Here is a 13,788-nt window from a genome sequence, read left to right as displayed (position 1 = left end):
TGCAAATTGGATTCAGCCTTTTTTCTTCACAGTAGCCATGCTTGAAAGCTGATGGGACAGAGCCCAACAAAGACACTAACCTGAGGAAACCTATTTCGTTGGAAAGTTGTCAGCCCAGTTGGAAATATGTTGGTCCACCTCTGGCTTCTCTGTGGTCTGAGCACTGTCGTAACACCTCAGGATGTCACACAACAAGCCCAAACGTTTCTAGAAGAGTTTAACAGGAGGGCAGAAGATGTCAGCTATGAGAGCTCCCTTGCCTCGTGGAACTACAACACCAACATCACTGAGGAGACTGCGAGGAAAATGGTAAGTGCACGGTCCTTTGAGTTTTACTGTTGTTTTAGGAATCTGATAGCTACTTCCTCGTTTATCTTGGTTCCACCAAGGTTGGCTGAAGTTAGAGTGCTACTTCTTTGCTAGCTGTGGTTTCACTTCAGGAGGGTAGAGGGGCTTGCTCTAACGTAGCAGTGCCTCCGTGGAGGTGCCTGGGCCACTATCAGTCTCTACAGCCTAGGGTTGGTGCCTGGGCTGCCCTTGCACTGCGCGGGGATGGCCGGAGCCTGGCCTTGTCCCCAGCCATCACCTCAAGTTACCATGGAGAGAGGAGGGAGAAGGCAAAGGAACGCTGCATGTTTGGCCCCAAAATCTGAGCTGGACGGAGAGAGACACCTTCTTCTGCTCGGGGTCCACCAGCACCGGTGCCTCCTGGTGTGGCATTTCTGTGCAGGGCCCCTTTCCTCCTGGAGAGGGAACAGCCCAGAGGAGAGGGTCTTCTCTCAGGGCCTGGCCTAGGTGCTGCCCTGCGGAGCGAGGGAGCTGGATTCGAATCTTGCACCCACGTGAGCTCAGGTCTCCCACTTTTCGTAAGACTGAAGTAGCAATGGGCTTTTACTGAAACGGCCAACACTCTCTCCTCTGTTGCTGAAATTGGTTTACTTCTCACCGAATGTGCAAACATTTTCTGAATGTAGGCATTCTATTAAATGTTTGCTGATGGTTTTATATAGTGGTCCACACACTTTACCCAGTGGAGGACCTTCTCTCCTGCTCCCCATCACTCTTTTCATTGTCAGGTCTGTTGGTAGACTGCCTGGAGGTATTAAACAGGGAAAAATGAAGTGAGATCATGTATTTCCAAATGCCAGCAGTGGAGTTTCTAATATAGTGGTCCAGTATGTTGGTTTGAAAATCAATTTCTACCTGTAGGGAAGACCACAGCGTTTGTATTTATGCTATCGTGCAACACAGTTCTCCCTGCTTCTCAACACCAGCCTCTAGCTGTCCCAGTCAATGGGGTCTCTAGGCAAGTACTGTGTTTATCAAGAGCAATCAGCCATGATCTGGCTGGTTATTGATAACGCCATGCCTCAGCCTAGCATCCCGTAACCTTGGAGCCTTTAAAAATGAACAAAACCACCCTGAATTTTGTAGCTATGTGTATTTTAAAGTTAACTCAAGCTTTAGAGAAAAACAATTCAGGGCATAAAATTTAACTAAATATCCTACATCTACTTTTGCATAATGGTTTTAGTCTTCCACTTTGTGGTCTTATAGCTTAATTAAAACATGTTTTAATTATCATATTTCTTAATTAAAATGAGGAGACTAGTTGCTGGAAGAAATCTTAATGACTAATCATTGTCAATCTGGAATGTTTTCTGAGGCACCAGGTACTTAAACTGTAACATTTCCAAACACATAAAATGAAAGCCCCGTATAGTACTTTCAGCATTAATGAGATGATAATAAAATACATGAGGAGATACCAGCAATAAGGACCAATTAGTCCAGTGCTCAGAGAGAACATTTTCTCTCGATTGATCTCTTCAGTAGCACTGGTAATAAACCTCCTCCCATCCCCTCCTCCCTTTCTGCTGGAGGAGCAGAGTTAATGAATACTGTCTTCTGGCTCCTTCTCATCCATTTTCCTTGTAAATTGGGCCACAAACCCTGCAACTATTCCTCTGACTTATCAACCAGTTCCTCTAGCTGGGGAAAAATCAGACAGCAAGCTAACTTCTTTCCCCCAGCTTTTGTAGCCAAAGAGCCCCCTCTTCTGCCCTGCCACTCCTAAGGCACCTCTCTGTCCCTGCTCAGGACAAGTAGTTCAGGAACAGATTTTTCACACTGATGCTCTTCCTCTGGTTGCCTATCAAGCTCTTGCCCACCGAGCTTTGCAAGCTGCCGAGCAGCGGCAGGGTGGTTTGCTCTGCTCTGGTGAAGGGGAGAGGTTGGAAAGCCTCCCGGTGATGGCTGCTCTCCTGCAGAGGGGCTGCACGGACAGGGGGAGATGTGGGGATGGGACTGCCAAGGGCTTACATCTGCCACTACCTCTTTCCGCCAGAGCCTGAGGCAGGTCCAGAGGGTCCATCATTCATTGGCCTGGACAACCCTCGCCGTGTGTTTGCATAGAGGTGCAGTGTGCCTGAAAGTTCTCTTTGGGCACAATATGACATCTGTATTTCCTGATGCCTCAGCAGGGAGGGACAGGCATTAACCGGTGCTCTCTCCACAACCCTGGAAGCTCTGGCATGAGCACAATTAATTAAAACTGTCCCAAGGACTCATGTTAATTAGTACTGTTCTTGTTGCCATTTGGGATGGGTGCTGATGTGCTAAAATATGTACAAACACATTAAAAAGAAGTGAATAAGACAATCCAAAATCCAAATAATATTCTTATGGTGTTACACTGTGCACTGAAATTTGGGAGTTTCAAGTGTCATGGTATGTAACTGCAGCAGTGGTAAAAGTAGCAACTCATGCAAAACACTGAGGTTTTGCACACCCAGTTTAGGCACCTATTTAGAGTTTCCTATGCCCAAGTGTAATCTTTTATTTACCAAAACTTCAGGAGAAAGTAATATTTGCATCACAAAAAGATTCAATATCAATATCTTGGCTGCTGTCTGTCACCACTACTGAAGCAGAAATAGAGAGTGACATCTGCGTCACAGACCTCTTGTGCCCTGGCTTGTATCTGGCTTCTGATAGACAGAGGTGGGTGAAGAAAAGCACTAAGGGAGAATAGGTGGAGATTTAGAGTAGCAGGGAACAAAGCTAAGAGATGCTGGATCAGTTATAACAAGCATAGTGTGAGGTGGCAGTCCTACTTTTTGTTATTTCCAACTAAAAGTCATTGTCTGGTTGTGTGAATAAAGCAAAGTCAAAAAGTTCTCCAGCCATTTCACTGCACAGTGTAAGTGCACAACATGCAATCCACAGGTAGTCTCCACAAGTGAAGTTCTCCCCAGAAGTAATATTTTTGCCCACTGAATACATCAGGCTGCTTCGCTCTTTTGTCAGAGTGATTCAGGGTTTGTGTGAACCCCTTTCAGAATGAGGCGAGTGCCAAGTGGTCCAGCTTTTATGACGAGGCCTCCAGGAACGCCAGCAGATTCCCGTTAGCCAGCATCCAAGATGCTCTCACCAGGCTCCAGATCCAGGCTCTCCAGGACAGAGGATCATCTGTGCTGTCACCGGAAAAATACAGCAGAGTAAGTTGCTGAATTTAGTTCCTTTTTGTCGGGTGAATTGAGCTGCTTCCAACACCCTTAAGCAAGGGCACGGTGGTATCACCAGCCCACTCATCTTGGGATGGTGCTGTGTCCCAGCATCAGTATGTACCTGTACAAGGTGCTCATCGTAATACAGGACTGGAGGGGTGGTCTGGCTCAGGTAGCTGGTTCCCATTCAAGTCAGCAGTTTTGCCGTGTAATCCATGCAATGAATTTCAAACACACACACACCCCCCAGGGTTGTCCTTGCACAAATGGATGGATTAGTCATAAGAGGAAAAGGGGACCTGTGGTAAGTGTTTGGTTAAGTCCAGGCCTGGGGCAATGAGCAGAAAGAGATGGGTGAAAGAATATTCAATGAGTCAAAAAGTTGGAGGAAGTTTTTCTTTCTCTGCACATGTTGCATTATCAAACTCTGAAAAAGAAGGGATGTTTCTATGCAGTGGGAACCCTGGGATGCTTGAAATTGGGGAGGGTTGGTGACCTCCTTACACAGCAAGCTGCTGAAGGCCAGCAGGATTTAGCAAGATTTATAACGAGATCTGGCATTTCCACTGACAAGTTCCTGTAAAAGGCATGTATATGGATAACAACTATATGTGGAATTGGAGTGAGCAGCTATGCAGACTCAAAAGGGATTTGTAACTAAACACTTGAGGGTTAAATTAGTTTCTTTTTTTCTGGAGATCAAATTGAAACATAACATTGAGTTAGGGGTTCCTACAGTCCTGATTATAGAAGGATCCTGAGATTTTTCTGCTAAGGTCAGCAGTGTTAACCACCATACAAGAAAAGCAGTGGACTGGCTGGATCTCCTGTCTGATCCCAATGAGATGTGTTTCTGGAAAGACAGATTACCTTGGTGGGAATGCTGACAGTTCATACAAACTTATATTTATTTTGGAGCACAGCAGTGCATTGATGGTAATGCTGTCTCTGTTGAGGAGGTATTTTCTTCAGTATCCTCCCTGTTTAGACACTTTCACTTTAATAGATAAATGTCCTTTGGGGCTGAAATTGTTTATTCTTGCTTGAAAAGCGACATTTTGTACAGTCTGATGGGATTCCATAGGAATATTTAAATATTCTTCACCAATACAAAAATTTCCCTGGGCACCCACTTATTTTAATTCTGACAGAGATAAAGTTAGAGCTAGTCATTAACTACCCCTCCCACTACATAGTTCTGATTTATAGCTTTAAATGAGAAGTAACATAGTCCTAAAGGAAAAGCTAAAAGTGGTGCATGTTTTTTTTGAGGTATGAAAACCTGAAATCATAAAAAAAAAAAACCAAAACAAAACAAAACCCAAACAGAGCTATGTAGCATAACTTTTGAGATAGAGCTGAATGATTTCATATGTATTTGGCCTTCAGCTGACCCAAGGCATGAGCCATAACTTCTCTGTAATGGAGTATAAGCAGATCTATGCAATCAGTGTGATGTTAAAAATCAGAAGCAACAGTCAGCCTGGCAGCAGCTGCAGAAGGGGCCCTTTTTGCTGCCATTCAAAACCATGACCTACCTGGAAAGTTTAGGTGGGTCCATACTCATGGAAATGCATTGCTAAACTTTATTGTTTTATTGATACTCTGTATTGATAGGTCTCTCGTGACAGTCTGTGCTCATTACATCCTGAGCTCTGTCTGGATATTAAGGACCTGTAGATTACGTCATATATTTGGGAGATTATCTGTCTTTTCCAGCTAGGTCCTGGTTCAGTAACGCATTTAGGCAAATTCTTCCATTCATCTCTGCTGAGCTTAAACATATGCTTAGATGTTAAGCTGATGGGTGAAGTGTTGTATCCAGCTCTTAAGGAATTAGCATAATTGGCTGTTATTTTGCACAGAGTGGGTTTCTAACGGGCTGTGTCGCATCTAACTTGCAGCTGAGCACTGTGCTAAATACAATGAGTACCATCTACAGCACCGGGACCGTTTGTAAAATCAACGAACCATCTGAGTGTTTGGTGCTGGAGCCAGGTACGGTACTACCCACTGTCCCTGCTGTGTCCTTTACATTGAGGATTCAAAAAGAAAAAGCCCATGGGTGACTCCTGGCTGCAAGAGAATAGGCTGTAGTTTCAATAGATATATCCTGCTATATAAAACTTAGTCGTGATTTAATTGCACCTTGAAGTTCAAGGACCTCCAGCAGGCCTACTGCCCACGAGACATACTGTCTCCTACTTGTAGTAGACAAAAATTGGAGAGGGCTGCCCAGCTTGTGTAACAGACTGCTTGTGACAGCCTGCCTGACATCACAGAAAGTCTGTTTTATTTTCCTGTCATCAAAGTCTTGTTGGACTCAATATTGCAGTGAGGCCAGTCCCAAGAACACTACAAACTTAAGGGAAGCTAATGTAGAGAGAGCACTTAAGGGACTCATGAATTGCTCCATGTCTCTTAAAGAGAAGAAGGGGAAAACCTTAAATCAGAAAAAGAGGCAATAAAATAATGGGATATTTCAGTATATCAAACACAAAGTGTTTTCTTCTTAGTTCATTAAATTTCTTTCACTTTGGCTCATTTGCCTGCTGCGAAAGGAAAAAAATATTCTGCTTTTTCAAGGCCTAGTACTTATCTTCTTGTTCTGACAGGTCTGGATGCTATTATGGCTAACAGCATGGATTATCATGAGAGACTGTGGGCCTGGGAAGGCTGGAGAGTTGATGTTGGCAGGATGATGAGACCCTTATACGAAGAGTATGTTGAACTTAAAAATGAGGTGGCAAAGCTTAATAGTAAGTCATAATTTTCTCTTATTTTTTTCTGACTTCCAGAAATTAGCAAACATACCACAGTCTTGCACAATTTGTGCAGGAATTCAAAGCACATACTTTTTTGCACATTGACGAGCAGCGCTTTGCACATAATTTGCTCTTGGTGTGCACATCGCAAAGTGAGAGGCGACGCAGACAGGTGCCATTGAAGAGATCAGAGGTCTGTCACCAGCCTGGAACAAAAAGATGTCTTTGTTGGCACCTTTCCCAAACACCATAATTTTTCAGTGCCTTTCACTACATACTACCTTACCCAGGACTGCACTGCTTGTGACTTATGGGCAAGCACGCTGAATTTAAACAGCTTGTGAGTGCTGCTGAGTCTTGGTAACATCTCTTCTTTTCTATCAGTCTTGATTTTTTTGCATCAACCACTAGCATTGGTACATTTATAAGCATTAAACTACAACCAGAATGATCAGATTTGGTAGGCCTGGGCCAGCAGATGCAGCCAGGTGCTTAAAAAAGATTTTGCACTAGGGGAAGTGTGCTTCCAGTCAGAGATCTCCACACAAATCACAGCAAACTGTCTCTTCAAGGAATGATAGCAGGTGGCTGCTAGTTTTCTTTGGGGGTCTTCTAAAATAGCTTCTGAAATAGATACATCATCTGTCTCTTGGTAAAACTGCAGCTGTATCACGCACTCTCCTTTACTCCTTGTCTTGTGAAAATTGTCAAGCTGGAGCCAGGCACCAGGAATAAGAAATTGTAGTCCAAATAGTTAGACAGGAAAAAACCCCAAGCATTAAGAAATGGTCATTATGATCTTTCTCCATACCACTAAGGAGGAGACCTCAGCTATGAGCCATTTCTACTCCAGGCTTGGTGGAGCTTAGTGGACTGGAAGACTTAGTGGAACTGGGAGCTGAATTTCAGTCCTGGTGTCTACACCTGCCCTGGCGGTTTTGTTGCTGTAGGAGGGGCCCATATTCAATGTCCACCAGCTTATACCTTCTGTGAGGACCCCTTAGTATCCATCCTGAAGAGAGGCTGCTCTCCCTCATAGCCGCAGGAGCTCCAGTCAGGAATGACAATTTCATTTGACCTCCGTCTCCAGCTGGGATGACTCTAATCAGCAGATAGCTGTGACTGCAATTTTTGCATTTCTTGGAAATCTCCTGTACCTGCATGTTCATGGCACAGAGCTTCGTGGGAGCACTGACCTCCTTGCTAGGCCCAGAGCATCTCGCGCTTTGCCTCTTTGCTTTGGGGGGAAGGCTGTGGGTCTGCATGGGATCAGCAGGGAGCTGCACTGTTCCTGCAGACCTGAGCAGTGCCATGTGTGCTGTCCTGATGTGATGCATCTGTGCTTTACAGGTTATTCTGACTATGGAGATTACTGGAGAGCAAATTATGAAGCAAAGAATCCAGAAGAATACAAATACAGCCGTGACAAGCTGGTTGAAGATGTTGAGAAGACATTTGAGCAGGTAGAGTCAGGAAAAAGCTCTCACTTGGGCTGCAGGGTTGTGTTTTGTGATGGTGGGCCCACTTGTTGATGTTGTGAAGGAAGATGAGACCTGCTCTAAACTGGCTAATCTCAGTCTGCATGGGGTTAACAGACATTGGGGGACATACATGACTTTTTTACCTCTGTAGCCATTCTAGGACCAGCTTGGTCCCCTCAGGCTGCACTGTGCCAAAGGCTGGGAAAAAGGGAGCTCTGCAGATCCATGTCTCTGCTCCAGGTAGGGTCCACAGTGGGAGCAGGACTGAGTACCTAAGTACCTGATCAGGAGTTCTGGGGCTAGGATCTAGACTTAGTGCTTGAGCCTAGAGGCAGGGCGGAAAGCTCAGATGCAGGTTTGGGGTGCTTTTAATTACCAGGAGAATTTCATCAGAGACACCTTCAGTCTCTCTGTTTAGGAGGGATGAGTGGTGTAGGGCAAAGAGAAAATAATTTGTCTCCTTCTGCTCCTCTACCTCCAGATAAAACCTCTGTACCAGCAGCTGCATGCCTATGTGAGGCACCGGCTGGAGCAGGTCTACGGCCCTGAACTCATCAGCTCCACGGGATGCCTCCCTGCTCACTTGCTGGGTACGTCAGTGCGGCTCTGTCACGCAAGCCTGACTTCGTACACAGGACAGTCACCTTCAAGGCACAAGGGAACAGAGCAATACGCCTGTTTAATCAGGATATTAACAAACAGGTTACAGATAAGAGAAGGGGAGAGGAGAAATGGAGAAGTTGTCCCTGGCAGAGATGACTGAGATGCTTAGCAGCAGAGGCAGGCAGGGAAGGCGGGTGTCCTCATCCTCACTAGAGCTGGTGACACCCAGCTCAAACTCTAACACTGGGCTGGGACATTACCCTCCCTTCTGCAGCACTTGTCTTCCTTAGAAATGATAGTTTCAGAGAGACTTGGTTTTCCTTTTAAATCTTATCCTAAGGTCCAACACTTCATGACCTTGCTTTCAGAGCATACAAGATCAAGCTGCTGTAACTCTAACATACATGAACACAGCAGCGGCAATCACATGGACTAACAACATGGATGTTCAGTTGTGAGTAGAAGATGATCAGCCCTCAAAGTGTATTGTTCAAGAATAGCTGATCTTGGGCAATAAAAGGATGTTTGATCTGAGTTTGACCTATGCATGACTTCCCAGAACTGGTCCCCTCCACATCTGAATCAGACCTGTTTAGATGTATAGGAGTGCCTATTTATGACACTACACAATTTATAGAATTGTCTGTCGCTTCTGAACAATACATAATCAATCATTTAAAGTATTTCTGTGTTTCTCTATTTTTTGAAGGTGATATGTGGGGTAGATTTTGGACAAATCTGTATGCCTTGACTGTTCCCTATCCAGCCAAACCAAACATTGATGTAACTTCTTCAATGGTTCAAAAGGTAAGACATGCCTTTATGCAATATGCATTATGTAACAAGTCTAAATGGTATAAAAATTATACACCACGTCAGCTGCTCTCTAGAAAATCATAGCTGCCCTAAGGCAGACACACCACCAGCAAAGCATTGCTTTCCACATCCTTTTTTGCTCTTCACCTTAATGTGTTCATGCATTTTCCACTGTACCTTTTCCCTTAGCTGTTCTCTCTTTCTTCTCCACTCTCTTCAGCTGGCTTAATCTTGTCTCCAAGTCTACTTTCCTCAGGGACACCTATCCATTAAGAGATATATTTTGTACATATAAATGTTTCAGGACTCATAGAATTAGCTAGTATCAAATATGACCTTTGCCAGCCACTACCATAATAAAATTGTTTGTGTATTGCAGGATTTTTTTCCCAGTCTTCTTTATTTGGATACATCTAGGAAATTGTAATGGTGCCTGTTATCTTTTGATAATTGCATAAGGTCTGTGTTAGATCTGTAATGCTAACAGCCATGACAGCATCTTTACCAGACTGAGAACATGGGTGAAGATAATGCTCTGTAGTCTTGCCTAAACTTCAGTCCTTTTATAAAACAAAAGGTGATCAGTAGAATTTGATTTCTGAAATGTGATTATTCACCTGAAATCTACCATCCTCTCACAGAGACCAGAACTCCATTCAAAAGTTGTGCTGGCAAGAGAAGGAATAGCTAAATTTGATTCATAAGCAGTTTTCACTCGTCTGCATTAATCTCACCTATATTTTACAGTACAGACCCCCTTGTAGTCATAAATTTTTGTATATTGAAGTGCCACTGTGGGGACGGAAGCATTACTTACAGAGCCTTGAGGCAAAGGCTGGACTCATCCTTGTTGGTGGATGGGCCCAATTTAGGATTCTCATCCAACTGAGCTGTCTGCCACCTAAATCTCTGTGAAAACTCAGTCCGGTAAATGTAGAGCTCCTGCTATGTAGAATAATAAAACTGCTGAATGACAGAAGTATTCTAGACATTAATATGCAGTTACAGGCTGATAAGCGACTCCTATAGGTACATTTTCTAGGTTTTATGGTTCTGGCGGAGATCCCCTCTCATACTCAGCTGCTGGGAATGCAGCTCCACTTCCTATAATGAATTGACCCTGACTGAAGGGGCTGAAGGTTTGGATCCCGTATCTGACACGCTACAGACAGGAATGCATTTTTTATCTTCACTGCCTTCTCTTTTATGGAGGGCTTCTCTGGTCTGGGTCAGGTGCTATCTGCTGAACCTCTGAGTGCAGAAATCTATTTTGTTTGTGGGGAAAACACTTAATTCCAGATCTCAGCAGAATTTACAGAAGTGCTGAAGGCAGACACTACTGTCTTCCTCTCAGTAAGTCAGGTGCTGACCTGAAGTCTCTGGGAGATAAATATGAAGTCAGCTGCTCTGCGTTAAACTGTCTGTCAGTAACAGGCTCTGTGCAGAAGCAGTGGTTAATGGTGGTGGTGTCTTTTTCAGAAATGGGATGCAATTAAAATATTCAAAGCTGCTGAGGCCTTCTTCACCTCCATTGGCCTTGACAAAATGACTGAGGGCTTCTGGAATAACTCTATGCTCACAGAGCCAACTGACAACAGGAAGGTTGCTTGCCATCCTACTGCATGGGATTTGGGGAAAAATGACTACAGGTACTGAAATTACTATGACCCCTTTTTATGCCATCACCTGGAACATTCATATTTTCACTAACGGTGCACCATGCTGGCTTAAATTACAATTTTTCCTTATCTATAATTTTTTTCTGGATGATAAGAGGGTGAAGGAAGACAAGAGAGTAGGGACCCTGCGGGACTGTAAACCCTTCTGTGCAACTTTTTCTGTGAAGACCTAGGGACTACTCTCAAATTTAAGCAAAGAAATGACTATTATTTATATGAATTAGAGAAATAATTACCGTGTTATAGGGCTTAGGGAATAAGCAGAAACGTGGGTGCTTACGGATACCTGTGAGATTTGTGGACATCAGTGTGTTCTGCAGCAATGGCACAGGGTCCCTGGGTAGCAAGTGAAAACCTCCTGTGAACCCACTGTCTATGTTTAGCAGATATATCCAGTTTCATGAAAATCCATCAATCTCTTCCATATTCGCGAAAGTAGAGGGACATCAAGTTCCCACACAATGAAGTCTCCTGGGGCAAATTCTGTCCCTTCTTGCAGAATCCATGGTTAACTGGGGAAAGAGCCTGGTCCCCAGAAGAGCCTTCGTGAAAGCTGCCAGCCACACACCTCACACCTCAGAAGTTGGGGGAAGATGAAAGGAAACCCTATTTGAAATAAATTCCTTTATTAAATAGTACCTACATGAGGATGAAGTAGCAGGAGGCACTGACACACAGATTTTTTATACTACCATCTGCCTAAGTTTGATGGTGGATACTCCATTGCACATAGTGAGTTTATTCCCAAGTTTCAGAGAGCAGCTGCTTCTCACAAAACAATTTTTTCTTACTTCCAGCACAACTTCAAGGTGACTGAAAGTGTTTTCCCAAGTTCCCCTCCAAGCCTTTCTCTTGCAGGAGGAACAGCATCCCATGCTATGTTGTGGCTGCTTGGGTTTTGCGAGGGGCGAGGGGTGTTCACAAGCTCTGGAAGCTGCTTTGGCCCATGGTTGTGTCCAGCAGGGCTTGAGTAGCAGCTGGCCAGGCCACCATCTCTCTAACCACAAACATTTGACTCTGGTGCACAGGATCAGGATGTGCACCAAGGTGACCATGGACGACTTCCTGACGGCGCACCATGAGATGGGCCACATCGAGTATGACATGGCATACTCTGTGCAGCCCTTCCTGCTGAGAGACGGTGCCAACGAGGGCTTCCATGAAGCAGTAGGTGAAATTATGTCACTTTCTGCAGCCACTCCTCAGCACTTGAAATCTCTTGACCTCCTAGAGCCAACTTTCCAAGAGGATGAAGGTAAATAAATGCATAAATATTATATATTTAAGTTGCAGGCCTTTTTCTGTAGCAGAAGATTGTGTCTGCAAACTGAGTGATCAACTGAAAGGCCTCTGAAAATCTTACCCCATTAACTTACCAGAAATACTGTTTTTTTCCCCAAATCACATCATGAAGCAAGGATTGCTACTTTATAATGCTGCTACATAATTTAGAAACAAATAGCTAGCACTTCTTTACCTTCAGTACTGAACAACTCATCCCAAAATCTTCATAGTTCATTTAGATGAACCTCCAATAGTCTTTTAAATTTCTGTTGCATAAATCCGTACATATCTCTACCAAGGTATGTATTTAGCAGTTCAAATGAAACTGAAACCTTGAGATTTACATCTCCCACTTAAGTGAATATTGAGTGGACAAATAGGTAGGCATTATAATGCAGGTTGTCTGGCTTTTCTGAGTATTACCTTATAAGGATGGAGATGTACCAAAGCCTTCAGCTCAAAATTCCCGAGAGCCTGGGAAGGTTTTCAGTGGAGGACAATGAAATGTAAATGCCAAGGGCTAGGTTATTGAAGAGGTAGGGGAAAAAGAAAGAGAGACAAAACTGAATATAATACATAAGTGATCTTTTTTCATTTTTTTTTTCTTTATTCAATAGTATTCCTCCTTCCACTTTTTCCTTAGTGAAAATCTGTAATTCAAACCAGATGTAAGCATTAGCTGTAAAAGGAAGCAACTTTAGCTGTCTAATCAGATACTAATTGCTACCATAACCATTACCTTAACTGCTTTTCTCTTCAGAAACTGAAATCAACTTTCTGCTCAAACAAGCACTAACGATTGTTGGAACAATGCCTTTTACTTACATGCTGGAGAAGTGGAGGTGGATGGTGTTTAAGGGTGAGATTACAAAGCAGGAATGGACAAAGCGTTGGTGGGAGATGAAGTAAGTTTGAGAAATGAAGAGGAATTTTTGAAATGAACCTGCAAAATCAACCCTTAATAGTTACTCAACGTACGGAGGTGCCTGTGCCCCCATAGAGCAGGATCTGTCTTTCAGGGAGTTTCTACAAAGCCCAGTAGAATACCAGATAGAAACACCCAACGTGGTGCAGACATCTCACAAGCCATATATTCCCATTAACACTGTGTACAGCCCCAGGCAATTTGCTCTGCTTCTTGGCAGACTTTCTCCTCATTTCTAGTATCATCTTATCTGATAAAGGCAGCCCATGGCCTTCGCATGGCATGTTCCAGATCCCAGGATCAACATTTCCATTCCCCCAAGACATCTTTGTAGCTAAAGTACAGCTCTTCCATAAGTCATTGGGTTCATGCTCTGGTTTGCTCCCCACCTCCTTAAGGGCAAGTGGAAGATGAAATTCATCCTACTTGCCAGCCTGAAAAGTATACAGGTCTCAATCTACCAAATATCTGTGAACACTTCTCTGCTTTGCGTTTCCTCCACATTCTAGAGTGGTTTTGGAGGCAAATTGTCTGAAAGACTCCAGACCGATTCTTTCCTTTCTTATGCAATAAGATACCACCTTTGTTGGTCAAGAAAATACAGTTGCCTTGGCAAATAACATCCAGAGGTGTCTTTTCAGATTATGCCCACCAGCCAATCTATTTTCAGTACCTTGGAGCTCAAGATTAATAAGTGGTTTGATTCAGATTGGAGTCTGTCATTTC

General features: G+C 43.8%; 1 protein-coding gene across 1 annotated transcript in view; it reads left to right on the top strand.

Annotated features, from left to right (window-relative positions):
* The window catches only part of ACE2 (angiotensin converting enzyme 2), a 29,161-nt gene that overhangs the window by 3,833 nt on the left and 11,540 nt on the right, over positions 1–13,788 (top strand). Inside the window, exons 2-11 of the mRNA XM_042788706.1 lie at positions 33–309; positions 3,342–3,500; positions 5,414–5,507; positions 6,125–6,268; positions 7,625–7,737; positions 8,237–8,345; positions 9,068–9,165; positions 10,654–10,823; positions 11,882–12,108; positions 12,898–13,042. Of these exons, the coding sequence (XP_042644640.1) occupies positions 127–309; positions 3,342–3,500; positions 5,414–5,507; positions 6,125–6,268; positions 7,625–7,737; positions 8,237–8,345; positions 9,068–9,165; positions 10,654–10,823; positions 11,882–12,108; positions 12,898–13,042 (1,442 nt within the window). The 5' untranslated portion in view covers positions 33–126. The remainder of the gene's footprint in view (positions 1–32; positions 310–3,341; positions 3,501–5,413; positions 5,508–6,124; positions 6,269–7,624; positions 7,738–8,236; positions 8,346–9,067; positions 9,166–10,653; positions 10,824–11,881; positions 12,109–12,897; positions 13,043–13,788) is intronic.

The sequence above is a fragment of the Tyto alba genome, unplaced genomic scaffold, assembly GCF_018691265.1.
Source record: "Tyto alba isolate M040663 unplaced genomic scaffold, T.alba_DEE_v4.0 Super-Scaffold_14, whole genome shotgun sequence".
NCBI classification, from domain to species: Eukaryota; Metazoa; Chordata; class Aves; order Strigiformes; family Tytonidae; genus Tyto; species Tyto alba.
This window is presented reverse-complemented; position numbering and strand designations above follow the sequence as displayed.